This window comes from Enoplosus armatus, chromosome 18, assembly GCF_043641665.1.
Source record: "Enoplosus armatus isolate fEnoArm2 chromosome 18, fEnoArm2.hap1, whole genome shotgun sequence".
In the NCBI taxonomy this organism is placed as follows: Eukaryota; Metazoa; Chordata; class Actinopteri; order Centrarchiformes; family Enoplosidae; genus Enoplosus; species Enoplosus armatus.
In genome coordinates, this window is record NC_092197.1 from 3004056 (window position 1) to 3022448 (window position 18393).

Below are 18393 nucleotides of genomic sequence, written 5' to 3' on the forward strand. Positions count from 1 at the left end.
ATAGATGCATTTAGAGAGAGAGATGCAAATGAAACGAAGCACATCTTCTTCCTTTGAGATGGATATCTCTGACGGGTCTGAGTGAATACCCAGGGGGCCTCCAGGGTTACACAGGTACATGTTTTGTTTTTCACTGAGCAGCCTTGATTAAGACCTGGAAAGGAAGACAGTTACCATGGGCGTCTCACCTGTGGAATTAATTATCGCCACAAAGATAGAGGAAGGCCCCACTTATAGCTTCTCCTCATTTCCTCATAAACAAGCTGAGCCGCAGCGTCTCTCGCCACACTCGTACGAGGACTCTAACCAGGTAAGACCGCCTCTCCCGCACACTCTAACTCTAAGTTTAATTACACTAAATGTGTGAAGCGTAAAAACCTTTGTCATTTTCCAGGAAGCTGCCAGAGTTATCATCCTTCCAGCAGAATGCCGAGCCAGCTCGAGGGTGCAATGGATGCTCTGATTACAGTTTTCTACAACTACTCTGGAAACGACGGAGACAAATACAAACTCAACAAGGGCGAGTTAAAGCAGCTCCTGAACAGTGAGCTCACCGACTTCCTCACGGTAAAGTAGACCTTTCACCTTTGACTGTGTTGTCGTTTATTGTGTATTTGAACTGAAGTTGTTCCATCACGAAGAGGAACTGTTTGCTGAGCTTTCTGCTGGATTGAATATAGACAACATGTGACCATCCTCACTTTAGTTATTGGAACATGGGGCGGGACAGTGGGGCTACTTTCAGCAAAACGCCTAATCTTACCTGTTGGTGTAGCCGGGTAGGAACCAATGTGTTTTTAACGGACTGGTCGGAGCAAAGTGCTGACGGAACAGACAGCAGGGCCCCTCCTCCTCCCCGCTGCAGCCGGTTTGCCCGGCCCCTGACACAGGAGTGCCGGTGAGAGAGGCGAGTTCACCTCACCGCAGTGTTGCACTGCGCACTTTGTGCCAGATGGACCAACACACCGACGCTGCGCAAAAAGTGTTCTGCGGTCTTCATTGAGTTTGCTGTGTGTATTTAGTGTCTGACTGACTGAGACAGCAGCTCATTACGCAGTCAGCTCCTGGACTGAACCTGGTACTGAACCTGGTACTGAACCTCCGAGACGCGCTCATAGGCGCAGCTCAGGAAAAGAAACCACAACGCAGTGATCTTGATTTGAAAGTATTTACTTTGACCGCAGTTCAACTTCGCCTGAGAGAAACTGCTTCTGTTACTCACAAAAGTTTGATGTTATAATCTTTTACGTAGCCCATCTAGTTAGCAATATATGGTTCATGGTGGATGAAAAGGTTTAAAATACAAATCAGGAACGCTCCAAGTACAGGAGGCACATATGGCACCACGAGAGAGCGAGGATGTGTTGGTGCACCAAAGTGTGACCTTTACATCTCCCTGTATTTCCTCAATTGATCCAGAGCGACCAGCAGTAATCATTAAGGATCTTTACCACTCCGGATGATGCTGTTCTGTCGCCTGACTGGCTTAATAAAAAAAATTAAATGAGACGCCCGTCTTTTCAGATGATTTAAGAAAGAGCGTTCTGACCTTGTTTCTGAGGAAATTGTTTTCTCATTGATCGCTATCCGGCTCCCAGAGCGTCACTGCTGGTGGTGGCTCTCACATCGCAGCACTGTGGGAAATAAAGGATGCGGAGGAGGAGATAGATAAGGTCACTCCAGATAAGCCCCGGCCCCTGAGCCTCTGTGATAGCAGCGTGGACGAGCCTGCGATGTCAGATGATTGAGACCAACGGGCCCGAGAGCGGAACCTCTGATGCCCTCACGTATATATTTCTTTTCTTTTCTCTTCTTGTCCTCCCTCATGCGGATGGGAAGCCTCAGGTGCTCACACATCATCATCAGTGGCCCATATCGCCTCCAAATATAGACACTCCCATGATGTCATCACATCCCCCCGGGCTGCAGTCACCTCTGAGAATAGACGCAGCACAACAGTCACCCTCAGTTTCCTCTGACAGAAAACTCTGGCACTTCAAACTGAGGCCTGATAGATTACTGTAAATACATTGTTTGGTTTAGTGTCACATTAAAAAGGACTGAGACTCCAGACGGCAGTGGAGGGGACAGCCATGTCTGGAGACCCTTACTTTTCATTGTTTCTATGTGTTTTAATTATGATTTCTACTGGAATCCGATTAATCCGGCTCTCAGCTCAGGATTGTTTAGTTATTTAGTTTTATTTTATTTAATAAGTGTGATGTTGGTAATGTGAAAGTGTATTCTTCAAGTGTCACTGTCTCGGAAAACCACGGATCTCCAGATTTGTTTCAGATAATCTGGACAAATGTTACTGTTGAGACAAACATTTGTATTCGTAGTTTTCCTATTTTTATTCGTTCGGATTTCCAATTTATTATATTGTGTTTTTTATTATATATGCTGCCATTTTGCTGGAAATATATACATTTGCTAGACTGTATATGATTTTGTTTAGTGACAAGACATGCAACAGTTTGTTTAGCAGTTTGTCTTTTCAACTTTCTCTCTGACACAGTTTAGCTCTCTGCACAAATGTAGCTGTGGTAGCTTTGAGTCTCTTAACCATAAAAAAAAAAAAATCAAAACTGCATAAAAAAAAGATTGCAGCAGTACTGAGGTGATATTTACCCAATACAATAAATCCCATCTCAGTAAGCCCTTCGCTTAAAATGTTGACTTTAATGAGTGCCACGACGTAAAGATCAGCGCTGCCTCGGAGGTCAGGGTGGAAGAGGAAAGCCGTGTCTTGCCTTTTTTTTTTTTAAATCCTAGAGGAAATGAGCAAAGCAATAAATGTCGTGTGCGATCAGCTGCAGCTCATGGGTCATTTAGCAGCAACATCACTCTGCTCTCCGCTGGACACGGATGGCAGCTTTTGCCTCGAGGCAATATTAAGCGTCAATATCAATCAAATGACTGCATGTGTTACCCCTCCCACATGTACAAAGTGATATTTCCTATATCATGACGTAAATGTACGTGCGTTGAAGCTGTTTTTTTAATTACCCGAACAGGGATCTGAAGAGTCAATACTGTACTGCTTGTTTGTTGGATCAATATTCTCTTCTTGTCCGTTCATGTTTTCAGTCTCAGAAGGATCCGATGCTGGTGGAGAAAATCATGAACGACCTGGACTCTAACAAAGACAACGAGGTGGATTTCAATGAGTTTGTCGTGCTGGTGGCGGCCCTGACTGTTGCCTGCAACGACTTCTTCCAGGAGCAGAAGAAGAAAGCCAAGTAGATAGAAAACCCGACTGTAAACCAACTGTAAATCTCCATCAACAGTTTAACAACATTAAACATTAAAAACAATAAATGTCAGTTCAGTTGAATAACTTGTATTAGCATTCCCCACTGTATAGGATTGTGAGTGTAATAGTCTTACAGATTTTCAGCCTGGAGCTGGTAAACTTTGTGATCTCACATCGAGCTTGTATGATCCAAATTATAGCCATTTTTATATTAGAGGGATGTTTGTAACTAGAAAATACAAAGTGCCCTTTTCCTAAATTGTCCATGGTGTTGTCGTTATCATCTTTTTTTAAAGTGTTTGGAGCTGCGTTTTATCCCAAACTTGGGTGCATTACAGTAAAAACCCTCCTAGTTTTCTCTATAAGCACAGTAAGGTCATTACTGACGATTAATTAAGTGGCATTAACCTTTAAAAAGACATCTAAGAAGTCTTTAAATCCTTCGTCGTCCCAGCTGAGGCCGTCCCTGCTCCATTATAAATGTCAAAAGTTAAATATTTCATAATTGTCTTTTGAGGCATTGTCACACCCTGATGGTGCATTTAGTAGGAAACAGTCTTGTCCCTTGTCAGTCTGTGTTCCCCAAAGAGGAATACTTTTCCCCTCATGTGCACAAAGCGAGAGTCATGGAAATAAACACGAATAAGACAACTGGTCACGTTGTGTTTCAGTGATAAGGGATTTGCACACTGTCTGTAACATTTAAGGCTTTTTACTGTATTGTGTTTTGCATGAGAAAATGTTGTCAAATTAGATGTTTCTTCTTTTCCTGAGATGTTTAGAAACATTTAAAAAAATCTGACTACCAATCTGTTTTTGAACGATATTTGACTTTGAGCATTGTGTTTTAATACAACAACTTATATGGCAAATGAAATCACAACTACTGGGTGGCATCGTGTCAAAACTAAATGAAGCTACAGTAAATAAACAGAAATGTATCCGCAGGAAACTGGAACGCATGACTTGTGTGCACGTGCTGTAGTGGAAGAAGTATTCAGATCCTTTACTTAGTACAACAACGTAAAAATACTTAGTCCTGCATTCAAAATCCTACTTAAGTAAAAGTACAGAAGCATTATCAACAAAATGTCCTTCAAGTATCAAAAGTAAAAGTATTCATTCTGCAGAAACCTGTGACTGGTAGGTCTATATGAGTATTATAATATCACAGTATTAGATTGTTAACACTAATGCATCAATGCAAGCAGCATTTTACTGTTGTCGTTGTTGCTTGAGGTGGAGCTAGTTTTAATTACTTTATATAGAGTTAGCTAGTTTTAACTACTTTATATAGAGTTAGCTAGTTTTAACTACGTCACATACGATTAGCTAGTTTTAACTACTCTATACAGTTAGCTAGTTTTAACTTCTTTATATAGAGTTAGCTAGTTTTAACTACTCTATACAGTTAGCTAGTTTTAACTTCTTTATATAGAGTTAGCTAGTTTTAACTACTTTATATAGAGTTAGCTAGTTTTAACTACGTCACATACAATTAGCTAGTTTTAACTACGTCATACAGTTAGCTAGTTTTAACTACTTTATACAGTTAGCTAGTTTTAACTACGTCACATACAATTAGCTAGTTTTAACTACGTCATACAGTTAGCTAGTTTTAACTACTTTATACAGTTAGCTAGTTTTAACTACTTTATATAGAGTTAGCTAGTTTTAACTACGTCACATACAATTAGCTAGTTTTAACTACTTTATACAGTTAGCTAGTTTTAACTACTTTATATACAGTTAGCTAGTTTTAACTATTTCACATACAATTAGCTAGTTTTAACTACTTCATACAATTAGCTAGTTTTAACTACGTCACATACAATTAGCTAGTTTTAACTACTTTATACAGTTACCTAGTTTTAACTACTTCATACAATTAGCTAGTTTTAACTACGTCACATACAATTAGCTAGTTTTAACTACTTTATACAGTTAGCTAGTTTTAACTACTTCACATACAATTAGCTAGTTTTAACTACTTTATACAGTTAGCTAGTTTTAACTACTTCATACAATTAGCTAGTTTTAACTACTTTATACAGTTAGCTAGTTTTAACTACTTCACATACAATTAGCTAGTTTTAACTACTTTATAGTTAGCTAGTTTTAACTACTTCACATACAATTAGCTAGTTTTAACTACTTTATAGTTAGCTAGTTTTAACTACTTCACATACAGTTAGCTAGTTTTAACTACTTTATACAGTTAGCTTGTTTAGTCCAGTGGTTCCCAACCTAGGGAAATGAGTTGACAAATACCCCGTCTGTGTTTTTTGGAAGGTGTCACAAGCCAAAAACAAGAAATTGCGGTGATTTTTTTAAGCTCATCAAATGTTCTCCAGCAACTATAACTGTCAAACAAATATAGCAGAATAAGAAATACAATACTTCCCCCTGAAATATAGTACTATAATACTAGTAGTATACTTATAAAGCAGCATAAAATGGAAATACTCTAAATCATATGTGTCAAACTCAAGGCCCGCGGGCCAAATGTGGCCCACCACGTCATTTTATGTGGCCCGCGCGAGAGCTTAAAAGGTCTGAGTGTCTAAAAATAAATAGGTCAAAAGAGTGCTTTGACCAAAAACTACATTTCCCACAATACCTGTCGACTATGATACCCGCGAAGTGACGGCTCACCGCCACTACACGGCAGTGTTTCCACATCAATGCTAATGAGTGGAATTCAGAAATAAATAATGATCCCAAAATGTCCAGGAAGAGAAAAGTTGACGCAGACGGAAGACTGTTTCAAGAAAGATGGGAAGGCGAATACTTGTTTGTGCTTCAAGGAGAAAGACCGGTATGTCTTTTGTGTTACGAGGCGGTGTCGGTTGTCAAAGAGTACAATCTGCGGCGGCATTTTGACACCAAACACGGAGCCAAGTACGTCAAAGCTAGCCTTCAAGAAAAGCAACAAATTTATTATATTATTTATAAGTTACATCTGGCCCTTTGAGGACAGTCACTACGCTGATGTGGCCCTCGGTGAAAATGAGTTTGACACCCCTGCTCTAAATGTTCCTTAAATGCAGCTCAAATGTACTTAGCTACTTTCCACCACTGTGCATGTGTGAGTGTGTATGAGAGCGTGAGCGTCCTCTCATTCAGCTTTCACTTACTGGACATCTCACAAAGCGAGAGACGGCTGTGCTTTTGGGAAATGACCGTGTACCATGTCTCGATGACGCATGGCGATCCCAATACGCACAGACCACCTGGGTCCGGCAGCATCCGCCAATCACGCAGACACGTCTTCCCCTCAAGCAGAAATGCTGATATTCTCACCTTGGGGAGGACAAAAGTGGAGACGTTTTCTAAGGGTTTTCCTCTGTACGTCCCTTTTCCCAGAATACCCGACCAGACAGTTAATTTGCGATGACATTCTCAGCTGTGACGTGGAGGAAAATTACTGAAACAAAATACAGTGGCAAGTGTGATGCTTTTATGCGCGCAGATGGTGCTTGCACAAACCCTCACCGTTACAATGCAATTTGTCTGTGATTGGCTGTAATCGAGCAGGATAATCACCCTATCTGCTGTGGGAAGATGCCATGCAGTAATTATGCTTTTTTGTTAAATCTTTAAAAGGTTGCAATCAATCATAAGTGTCACTTGATCATTTTAAAAAGTGGATATTTATATTCCCACTCTTATAAACATCCTCCACTTCCCCACACACTCTTCAAGTTGTTCATGTAATTGTCTCCTCGTTTCCTGGAACTGAACATCACGTTCAGGAACTGGCTTTCAGCACAGGAGACTTTTCCTCGAGATCGTAAAGTTTGAGTCATCTGTCGTGAGCATCTCTGATTGTATCTGTATAATCATGATGTCAAAGGCAAATAAAAAAATGCTGAGGACAAAAATGCACCTGAAGTGAACATGCAAGTCTTAAGACTTGATGCAAGAGGCACGTGTTTACCAAAATATTTGGCAGATGTTCTGTTATTTAGTATGATCCTTCGTGACAAAGGAGGAATCATGACGAGACTAGAAACTCTGAAGGCAGAGAGAAAAGGGAGGTGAAGACTGCTTGAAAAAACAAGAAACGTGACAAATAAGAAAAGATGAGGTCCATGTATTTCTGACACCTCAGAGAGGATGATGGGATATCGAGAGGGGTGCTAGAAATAGAAATTGGAGAAAGGCTGGGGAAGAAAAGGAGAACAAAAACAGCGACAAGACTGAGAAAGTCCAAAGAAATTATTATGAACTTGTGTCGAAAACACACCGCAGAAACATGAAGTGAATTAAACAGAAATATCCAATAAGTAGAAAGAAAGAAAAGGATGAAGGATGGAAAAAGGAGGGATAAGGCCAATAAAACTGCCTCTGGAGATTTTCTAATGTAATTAACCTTCATCCTACCGACACACAAGGACTACAGACTGAACTACTGTAAGAAACAACCGTCATAGCAAAATGTTAACTTATTTCCTCTCAAAACATTATTATTTCTGTAATTAATGTCATCTGAAAAAAAGCTGTTATTTTAAGAAAATTGCAGTTCATTTGCGTATTGTTTAATTAAGAATTGCATTCTTCCTAATGGCCAGCAGGGGGCGACTCCACTGGTTGCAAAAAGAAGTCAGATTGTATAGAAGTCTATGAGAAAATGACCCGACTTCTAACTTGATTTATTACGTCAGTAAACATTTTCCTGATGTGTTTATGGTCTCAATCACTAGTTTCAATACAGCATGATGTTCATTTTGTAAATTATGGTCCCAGTTGGAGTCAAAAAGACGATAAAGCAGGGTATGATTTAGGCTGTGGGTACCTTGTGATTGATAGATTGGTAGCGACCTGCCAATGAGGATAGCGGCGTTCGGGTGTAGACACCCTAAGGAGGTGTCTTTCTGATCTGTATATTTACAAGCTAACTTTGTTAGCAGCTACTTCGCACGGCGTAGCACGACACGGCACGGCACCCTCTCGTCCAAATATGGTCACTTCTGGTTCCAAAAAAACGAGATGGCGATGGCCAAAACGTTAAATTCGAGGCTTCAAATTACATTAGGAGGAGCAGCATTTAGGGTCGTCGACAGAGCACATGAGGAAATCTGTCTCCTTCAAAATGACTGACAGAGCCCCCCCCCCCTCACCCCAGTCAAAAGTCCTCCCACAAAAAGCACAAATTAAAACAGAAAACAATCAAATGAAGCCATTAGGTCTGGGAGTGGTAGGAGGGTTTTAACAAACATACACATATTAATATTTCTGTATGTTTATTTTCAGGCACAGGACGGTTTCTCCTCGCCTCAAATGTCACTCAACCAAATGTTGCTGCTACCTGCAACGAATGTCTTTAAAATATGCCTGGAGCTCTGATCTCCCACATGCTGTCCGTCCTCCTGTTTCGTCACTTTGTGCGTCACTGTAAGTGTCATAACTCCTTATTAGGAGTGTGTGTGTGTGTGTGTGTGTGTGTGTGATGGTTTCAGCATTTTCTTAGCCTGAGTTGATGATGAGGGAAAATTGAGTGAAAATCTAATGTGATATGGACCTTGTGGATTAAAGCATTTTGCAGTGCAGAAGTGTTACGCAGCTGCGAGTGTTAACAAGGAACATTCAAGTTGGCTCTGTATTTATAATGTGTGCACATCTGTCTGCACTGTTAGTGTGGTTTTGGTGTCTGATGTGGCCCACATACTGCAGATCTTACAGCTGTTTAACCTTTCAGGACCAGCTTCACCACGAGAAGAACAACAACAATAATATACAAGAAGTGAACTAATAAAGATAGACACGATAAACTGGACATGTGGCGCATATAATTTAATCAAAAAGAAACAAGTATTTGAAATGAGTAAAGTAAAAGGAGACTTTACTCAAGTAGGCGAGGCACATAGTTGACGGGATTTGGACAAATTTATTGAACAAATGGGAGAAAACGAGAGAGCTTTCCATACTTTGACTCAGGAGGCGGTGACAACATACTCATGTAAAGCAGAAAAAGTACACAAAACTGTGATTTCTTATAAGTATACTTCCATGTGCACACATGAGTAATGTACTTAAAAGTGGTGCTACTTTGATGTAATCATTTATATAATTAATAATAATAATTTAATATAATTCATTTGATATAATATGTGTTAATGATGTATAAATACTGTCATTGAACCACCATTAACTTATAATTAAGTGTATCTAATTACACTATTTTGTACTTTGTTTATACTTCAAATATATAACCTAAAATACCACTAAAAATACATTTAATGTATTAGAAATACTTGTTAAATATACTTTAAATACGTAAATATCTTACCTGGGAGAGTATGTTTAGTAAATAAAAGTTATATTTCAAGTATGACTTCATTAAGTACAAAAAAGTATATTTAAATACAATTAATTACGGCTTAATATGGTCTCAAAATAGCACCGTCAAGTGCACGAGTGTAGTCAGTTGCAATTAATTCCATATCTTTAACACGCTAAGTACAGACAAATCATAACGATCTATCAAGTACAACCAAAATATACAGTAATTTTACATATGTAGAATATTTTAATAACATATATCCTTTCAAGTCTGTATATTTTCTATATTTTTAATAAATTGTTATATAAACCTTTTTACATTAATAATTACACAAAAAAACACAAAACAAAGTGTACAGTTAGGCCTCACAGGTTTAGGCAGTAAGAATAGTTGCGGATTAGTGGAATAAAATGAATTATCATCTTATGTCTGAACACCTATAGTGCTGCATCGTAGCAGATGGAGGATGATCCCATTATGAAGCACAGCACGTGAGGAGTCAGATTTTCCACAGCAGCTTGCTTTACCCTGGAAAACGGTGTGGTCATCCCTCGGGGGATGACGACAACACACCGGTGAAAAATGCCGTCCTGCAGCCCCCGTCGGGCTCAAGTGCAGCATGATCTGTCTCCCACTCTGGAAAGAAGAAGAGATTTAGGGCTTTGCATCATTTATAATGTCTCCTGTGATTCATATCGTGTGTTCACAGTCTGTTTACTGCTGCACAGGAAGAAGATAAAATGAAATCCAGTAGTTTGATAATATTTATGAATTATAGTAAGATTGCTTACATTTGTGCTCAAATGACATAACAATGATTTATTAACGCAATATTTTTAATGTTTATATTGTTTCGTCTGACCTTGCTGTGCTCTCTAAATGAAATAGGTGTCCCCAGCCTTTCCACTGAGTCATAATTGCATCAGACCTAATCCAGGTGGAAATGTTAAGATCTGTTATGGACGTCCAAAGACCCAGAAAACGTGACATGAAGCCCCTCGTGTTGATAGATTTACATTTAAAGCAGTTCTCTTGAAAGTCTACAGCCATGCCAGCAGTCTGTGAAGCTGTATTTAGACACAGCGGTGCTTTGAGCTAAATGCTAACGCTCACAGTGACAATGCTAACCCGCTGATGTTTATCAGGTGTCAGGATGCTGTTCACCATCTTAGTTTAGCATTTTAGCATGTTAACATTTGTTAATTAGCACTAAACACAAAGTACAGCTGAGTATTTGGTCATAAACGTACTGACAAATGGAATTTTTGAAAAATGAATGGATCAGGGGTTAAAGTAAGGGATTAAAATTCATCCTGAGGAGGACATGCATGCGTCCAGTAGTTGACAAGACATTTCACTAAAAGGCAAAAATCTCACGATGGACTGATCGACTGGCAGACCGTCTCTTGAGCCACACTGCTAACGTGACTAAAAATGGAGGATCTTTAAATTAATCTGCAATAAAAAAACAACCAATCAATGAGTAAATATTCAAGTAATTTCACAAATATATTTGCAGTAAAATGAAAATGATTTCCACGCAAGAATCTTAATAACTGCTTTCCCGAAACATATACATTAAAGCAACAGGTATTGTTTTCTTAAGAACGGTTTCATGAACATGAAGGCGAGACGTTTTGAGAGACACTCACACAAATATCGAGTGTCTGTATCCTCTTTAAGCCCCTGCCGAGTGATTGACAAAGTACTCGTAATTCTGCTTCTCAGAAAGGCCACATTCAAATGTCACGCTTGATTTTCTCGATCTGTGGAGTAATGGAGGAGTTCGATCAAACCGTCATACAATAAACTGTTTTATTGTATGAAAGGGGGGGGGGCTGGGCATATACTGTATAACATATTGCATATAATAGTCCACACAGACCACATTGTCTTAGATAATTCATTTCATGGAGTGAGTGCGTCATCAGGCTTGTTCATTAATTTCATCACTGAGCACAGAGGGGACACACAGGAAGCTGCCTGAAATAGTAACACAAGCATATGAGCATATAATAACAATATAATGTTTTTCTATATTTTTTTTTATATAAAGAACAAAAACCAACAACAAATTGATCCACAACAAGTATTCAGAGCTCGGTACATCTTCTTCCTCTGAGCCATGGAGCCAAAAACTATTAAAAACACATCAATGAACCGCACTGTTGCTCTGGGTGACAGTAGTCCCCCCCCCCCCCCCCCCCTCCCCAAAATGCACTTTTTACACTTGTTGAGGAACATTTGGTGACAATGGGACAAATATAGAAGACCACCAGCCTTATACTATAACGTAAAAAAGAGCTGTGCCTTTAGACAGCTGCACAGCTGCTTTGTATTCACATCGTCTTTACCTGCAATTAAAATTAGTGAAAGACCACTAGAGGTGCTTATCACTACAATACGTATACACACACACACACACACCATCGTCACACACCTGTTCATCACCAGCTGTGGCTGCAGGTGTCTGTCAGTGATAATACACCGGCAGGCCTTTAATCACTCGTCGCCCCATTGGTTTGTACCATTCAAGCCGTTATTTTCAGAGATATATCGCCTGCTGTTCTCTCTGCGGCGACGGCGAGGGCCGGTTATCAAAGACTTCATCCCACATGTGAAGAGATGATGAACCGGCACCTGACCACCCGAAAGGTCTCGTGGTCGTTTACGAAGACATGAGCCTGCGAGTTCTGAATTATATTTTATTTATCTATCAATGCTGAACAGTTCTACCGATCAGCAACGACAGCCAGCGGGAATAATGTCAACTAATATGAAACCATCTCCCTGTTGTGCATCTGTGTCTCAGGTGAAGGAACGATGTTTTAAGAAACGTCTGACATGCCAATAAAAACACAACCTGTGACCTACTTTGTACTTTGGGTCAGCAGTGCTTCGAGCTACATGCTAACATCAGCATGCTAACATGCTGATGTTTAGCAGGTATAATGTTTACCGTGTTTACGTTCTCAGTTTAGCATGTTAGCATGCATACGTTTGCTAATTAGCACTAAACACAAACACAAACAGCTGAGGCTGATGGGAATGTCATTCGTTCTGCAGGTATTTGGTGATAAACCAAAATATTGGACAAACTCAACCTGCTGGTGGCGCTACAGGAAAAGTCAGAGGATCACCAACGTCAGTAGGATTCATCCGGTAGTTCATGAGATGTTTTTGTCACTCAGACATCTCAAAATGACCACAGAATGAGCCTTTAAAGTCCGTGTTGTCCCACGACTTCAGCGCACCACCGAACAAACAGAAACAGTGCTGTCTGGAAAGGTGGAGCAATAAACACCTCCCATATGTGTCCCTCCACTGAAACTAATTTAATGAAAGTAATTTAATGGAGCAGTGCACAGAACAGACAGGAATAGTTGCAGGGATTTCCTATTTATATATCCTATATATAAATATCAGAAAATTTATATATATACATAAATGTTTTTATTTGCCAGAAGTCTGTTGTGCTGTTTGTTTAATGATACTTTGATGACTGCTTTGAAATGACAGGAACATGAAGCTTTTGTTCTTTTTTAAATCTAAATTTTGTGATTCAGATTAACTGTGCCCCGACACTTTCAGTGGAGGAGGAGGAGGAAGAGGAGGAGGAGGAGGAGGAGGGCTGTCCACTGCACTGTTTGTCACGTGGAAGGTCTTGGACGTGTTTGTCTTTGTGAGTGCAGCTTCGTTTCTCACTGAGGCACAAATTAAAACACAACTGAAATAAGAGCAAAACCACAGTTGAGTGCTTTGTCATGCAGTATAATTTTATTACAAAAAGGTTTTATACAAATTTAACAGCGTAATGGCAATGAACACTTTATACTGAACACTTAACCTACTGCCCTCTGAGTCACCTGTGACAGGAAGTGACTCACATCGTGTGTCATTCAGCAAAATAAACAGAAGGTAACATTCATTTTAGCACCATTCCCTTTCAAGAATGTTGACCATGAACACATATATAACATATTAACAAGTCTCGTCTTGATAAATACACTTAAATACACAAAACGAAAGTAAAAACTATAGCAGTTCCACCAAACACAAAAGGACACTTCATTAAGCTTAATTTAGCAACAACCAGAATGAGTGAAAAAAAAGATTTAAAATAAATAAATAAATAAATAAATAAACAAGCTGAAAGTGAATTTTGGAGTCTGTAATATCATAATATCACTGTGAACGTATATATCTTGTTTTTCATACACTTTAATGTTTATGTCTTTGGATTTAAGACATTTCGTCCAATCAGAGGGAGCGACCAGGTGGACCTCTTGTTTTTAATAAAATAATTTTGCAGTCAAATGATACATTTGTCACTTCATGATCCTGCGACCTGGGATCAGTTATTGAAACAGAAATCTTCCACGTTGTTGAGTTTGATCGTCTGCAGTTCCTGGCTGTCCAGCAGCCTGTAGCTGAAAGACACCCGGTTCACAAACTTCCCGCTGGACACCATCCTCACCACCGTGTTATCACAGCCGATCTTCATGTGGGCTGCAGGGGAGAGGAGAGGACGCGTCAGGTCTTAGTTCAACCGGCAGGATTTGATAATGCGGAAGGGAAGGAGGTCAGTGTGTACTCACTGGGTCCAGTGAAGGAGATGCAGAGATCTGTGATGGGCAGCAGCTTCGACGTGTCGATGCCGCTTCCTCCCAGCAGCTGCACAAAATCTCCTGATTCTGCGCAGCCAGGCAGGGACCTCTGTGGAAGTCAACACATGGCTTTGTAACGTGGAAAACACTGTAACTCAACAACCTGTCTAACATGACCCATCTTTCTTTCTCGACAAGTGTTTGAATGACAACGTGATCAGCCACTCGTTCAAAAAGCTTGAGACCAGCAACGCTTACGTTCACGAGCGAAATACGAAGTAGCTTGATGTCCTCGGAACATCGTTAAGAAGAATTAATGTAAAATTCACTCTCTTTTAACTCTGTTTTGGTCTCCTCCAACTCCAGAGGGAAATATCTCTAATGTCTCTTTAGCTGCTCGATGCTCCGCGATGTTCACCAGCTTTTTCACTGAAAACAGCCACCTGCTGCGGCTGGACATTATACTGAGAGCAGTGAGAGTGAACCATAACAGTGAAGTTGTGGGCTTTAAAACAGAAACAGTGAGATGAAAGACACAAAATTGCTCTGTAGAGGATAATTCTCTGTGGGTTCTTTACTATGAGTGACCACTTTCATGTTACACGTAGTCATAAATATTGATTTTAGACCTGTTTCAGACCTGATTTGTTGCAAAAAGGAACTTTTAATTTTGAGTTAGCAGGCGTAAGCCGAAGGAAAAGCTTATAGATATGACAGTATTCTGTCAAACAATGGGACTTCGAGGCAAAAACAATGAGAACTGTACTTAACGTTCGGTTTTAAATGGTCAGTTCACACCAACAGTTTCCAATGCAAAAATCACTTTACCAAAAGTGGGTTTTATGGAAAGACATATTGACGTTTGATGTGATTTTTTGCTTGAGAAAGTGTGGTGAGGAAACATTAAAGTGGACAATGTAGAGAAATCAGTCTCTCATGCGTTTGTTCACCTTGGGAAAGTTGTTGAAGTGTCCCAGGCTGAACTCAGAGACGTCGATCTCCACTGGATATATGATGGAGAAGCTGCAGTTCCTGTGCTGCTGCGGGATCACCATTGTGTAACTGCCCTCTGGTGACTGGGAGATGACATTACAGGCTGCAGGGAGACAAGAAATGGTGAAAGGAGGGATGTAACAAGGATTTCCTTGATGGACTCTCAAGGTGAGGCAGGAGAATATACACAGATGCACAAGCACTCTCACAGACAGTTTAATGCAAATGAGTGACACAGGTTAAAAAGACGTACTGGCACAATTTAAAGGGGATTTAATAACGAGCACCTGTTCTGTCAAAGCTGATGGAACAAATTAAAGTCTAGGTATCATGAAAGCAAATGAAGTGGTGATCTGAGGACACTGATGCGGATTTTGAACAATAATATCACAGTTTAGTAGAAAAGTCATACTGATTTTGGGTTCAACTTTGCCCTTGGATTTAGCTGTCTTTGTCTTGTCCTTACATGTTGCCACGTGATCCTGGTCCTGATCCAGAAACACAGTGATGGCAAACTGTCCCCTGTTGGTGCAACTGATGACTAAAGCCCCCCTGCCGGGCTTATGTCATCACCACAGACTCCACAAATGTGCTGAGAGCCTAAACGGCCACATTTAAAGTGCCTGTGTCCATTTTACAGCTAATGCACGAACGTGACGATGTACTCACGTAAAGGATTGATGTGTTTCCTGACCGTCAGGGTGAAGCTGCTGCCGGCGTCGTGAATGCGGAAGAAGACCATGGCCACGTTCTGAGAGGAGCGCACGCTTCTCCTCAGGGATCCCGAGTCACAGTAATCCACATAGCGCTCGTACAGAGGCAGCGGGTGATCCTGGGAGCTGGGGAACTTCTCTCCTTTCATCACCCAGCCGTCAAACACCTTCACGGGACACGTTAAACAGGGAGAAGCAGGTCTGAGTTTGATGTGATCTCTGTATAAAGTGAGTTACATGAATAATTGGAACTAATGAGTGCTTTTTGGTTGATCTGGCTCTGTTGGAAACATATTGAACTTAATACTTCTTAGGGCTTCTTAGAGGTCAGGTAAAGTAAGCAGGCTGACTTATGTTAAAGGAGCTTTTTCTCTAATCATGAAGTGTTTCCAGGCTTAGGAGAGCACGTCGACTGATCCCATGATGAACTACAGAATACAGAAAAGACCTAAGAGGCAGTTTCTCTGCAGCAGGAGTTGAGGATGTCACAATTAAAGCTGAATGTGGATTCAGCAAGTGGATGTTTTAGCTCCACTTTCAAGAACTAGAAGCTTTTCACACCTGATGGAGTTTTATTTTACGTGTAAGAGGAGGAAAAGGGTTATTAGTTAGGTTACCGTGATGAAGTCCCCCCCCTTGCAGTCGATGTCGACGTTGTCGTAATCCACGCTGATGACTTCGTTGGGCTCTGCCATGAAGAAAGCAGCACAGCTGAGCTGAGGACGCTCCGCTGTGAAGGTGAACTGACCCTCCACTGCCACCATGTCCAGACAGCCTGAGAGAGCATCCATTCAAGAGCAGAGAAGCAGCATAAATTAGAAATAAATGTACAAAATATACAAAATAAGAAATAGAAAATACAAATACACAGATTTACAATATTTAAGTGAAAAATAAAAGTAAAATGTGCATGTCATGAGCAAAACCACCAGAAAACAACAGTTTTCATTTTCTTTAATTAAAAATGTAACTGCCTTTATTTTGCCATCATTGTTCCTACTTTATGCATTATTCTCCATTATTACATTTTACATGTTAAGCCAATGAAACTGAAAAACTGAAATATACATATATATATGTGTGTGTGTGTGTGTGTGTGTGTGTGTGTGTGTGTGTGCAGAGAGAGTAGTAGTCTAAGAAATAGCTTATATGTCCTGTTGAAAACTGACAGTTTATAGACGTCACAGACGTATCTTTGATAAGAGACTGGCTTATAGAGACATAGATATCACGTGACTTACGTAAAGGTCGGCGGTACATGAGCTCCTCAGGTGTTTCTCTCTTCAGTTCCGAGGTGAAAAATGAATATAATTCATCTTTAGAGATCTCGTTGTTCTGCAGAGAAGAAGGTGTGTGAGAACAAAGTTGAAGAGAACTTGTGAACCTTCAGAGCAGAAGATGAAGTGGCTTACCTCGATGTATCTGGAGTCTCCCTTGAGGACAGACAGACACAAGACCAGAAAGAAGAGCTGCTCCCGGAAAGTGCGCTCCATAACGCGCATCTCTGTCTGCAGTGCGCACCTGAGCGGAGAAAGTCTGAGCTGCTCTGAGACCAGCGCTGCTTTTTATAGGAGCAAGTTCTGTAACCACCAAGTGACACGGTCGCTGTCACCCACCGTGGACCCCCCCCCCCCCCCCCCCCCCCCCCCACTTACCCAACCAATTGCGTGGTTGTGACGAGAGCAAGGATGGACAAGCACGTTGAGAGATAGACAGGGAGAGAGACAGGGAGAGAGACAGACAGAGAGAGAGACAGAGAGAGAGACGGACAGAGAGAGAGACAGGCAGCTGATGCCAAAAGAAGAAGAACATACATGAGACCAGTGCTGATCATGAAACAACTGATCCAGGATCTGAACTCATATTAATGTCACTACTCGCTGCTTTGATTCATACTTTTCTTTCTTTTGCCGGTAAAACCGAACACGTTATTGATTAATATCCAACACAATTTTACTGCTCGTTTGTACAGTCCTTGTTGCCAAGGGCACCTTTATACGTTCAGAAAACTGTGTGTGTTTATAAAACCATAAAATGTTTATTTCACTAAAACTGGATGTCCTTTAACCTCGGCTACACAAACCCTACTCTACTATTCATTTCTGAAATTTAAATGATTCGAAATAGCTAAAATAATAATGACAATAATGTGTGTAATTGCCCAAATTGCTCTTATATATATATATATATATATATATATCAAAACTGATGGCAAAACTGGATGATGGGAAGTTTATATTCGCACAACAGCGACGTCTAACTCATGTAACAACCTGCTGTGATTTATACAGCATTCATTTCACACCCGGAGTACATTCACCCCCCACCCATCCCCAACCCCCACCCCGTGTGACGTGGTCCTAACAAACCCCGGAGCCTTCAGCGCTGTAGTCTGGCTCGTTTCGGGGAGGGTGAGAAAACCTGGGTGGACACCAAAGAAAGATGGCCCCATGTTTCTGTCTCCAGGAGAAGTTAATACTGCCATGATACTGAAACTACAAGCCACGTAATCAGTCGCTGATTATGATCCGGACAACA

General features: G+C 40.6%; 2 protein-coding genes across 2 annotated transcripts; one reads left to right on the forward strand and one right to left on the reverse strand.

Moving 5' to 3' along the window:
• The first annotated feature begins 426 nt into the window (after nt 1-426).
• Nucleotides 427-3246, forward strand: s100z (S100 calcium binding protein Z). Its single transcript, XM_070924453.1, has 2 exons — nt 427-567; nt 3091-3246. Exons 1-2 carry the CDS (start codon nt 427-429, stop codon nt 3244-3246), a joined length of 297 nt encoding a protein of 98 aa, XP_070780554.1.
• A 10650-nt stretch (nt 3247-13896) lies between these two features.
• crhbp (corticotropin releasing hormone binding protein) lies at nt 13897-17357 on the reverse strand. The gene is made up of 7 exons (XM_070924761.1): nt 17268-17357; nt 17097-17190; nt 16473-16630; nt 15812-16022; nt 15100-15245; nt 14141-14258; nt 13897-14051 (listed from the first exon to the last, which is right to left on the reverse strand). The coding sequence occupies exons 1-7, from the start codon at nt 17355-17357 to the stop codon at nt 13897-13899; spliced, it is 972 nt and encodes a 323-aa protein (XP_070780862.1).
• Nucleotides 17358-18393: the final 1036 nt, after the last annotated feature.

Bases quoted from the DNA above. Each gene is read 5' to 3' on its own strand.
- crhbp (XM_070924761.1), bottom strand. From the start codon at position 17,357: ATGCGCGTTATGGAGCGCACTTTCCGGGAGCAGCTCTTCTTTCTGGTC. The intron at 16,023-16,472 runs GTAACCTAACTA...TGTCCCGTGAAG, and splicing joins AGGGGGGGGACTTCATCACG to GTGTTTGACGGCTGGGTGAT. The intron at 14,259-15,099 runs GTGAACAAACGC...TGACTTCCACAG, and splicing joins ACTTCAACAACTTTCCCAAG to AGGTCCCTGCCTGGCTGCGC.
- s100z (XM_070924453.1), top strand. From the start codon at position 427: ATGCCGAGCCAGCTCGAGGGTGCAATGGATGCTCTGATTACAGTTTTC. The intron at 568-3,090 runs GTAAAGTAGACC...TCATGTTTTCAG, and splicing joins AGCTCACCGACTTCCTCACG to TCTCAGAAGGATCCGATGCT.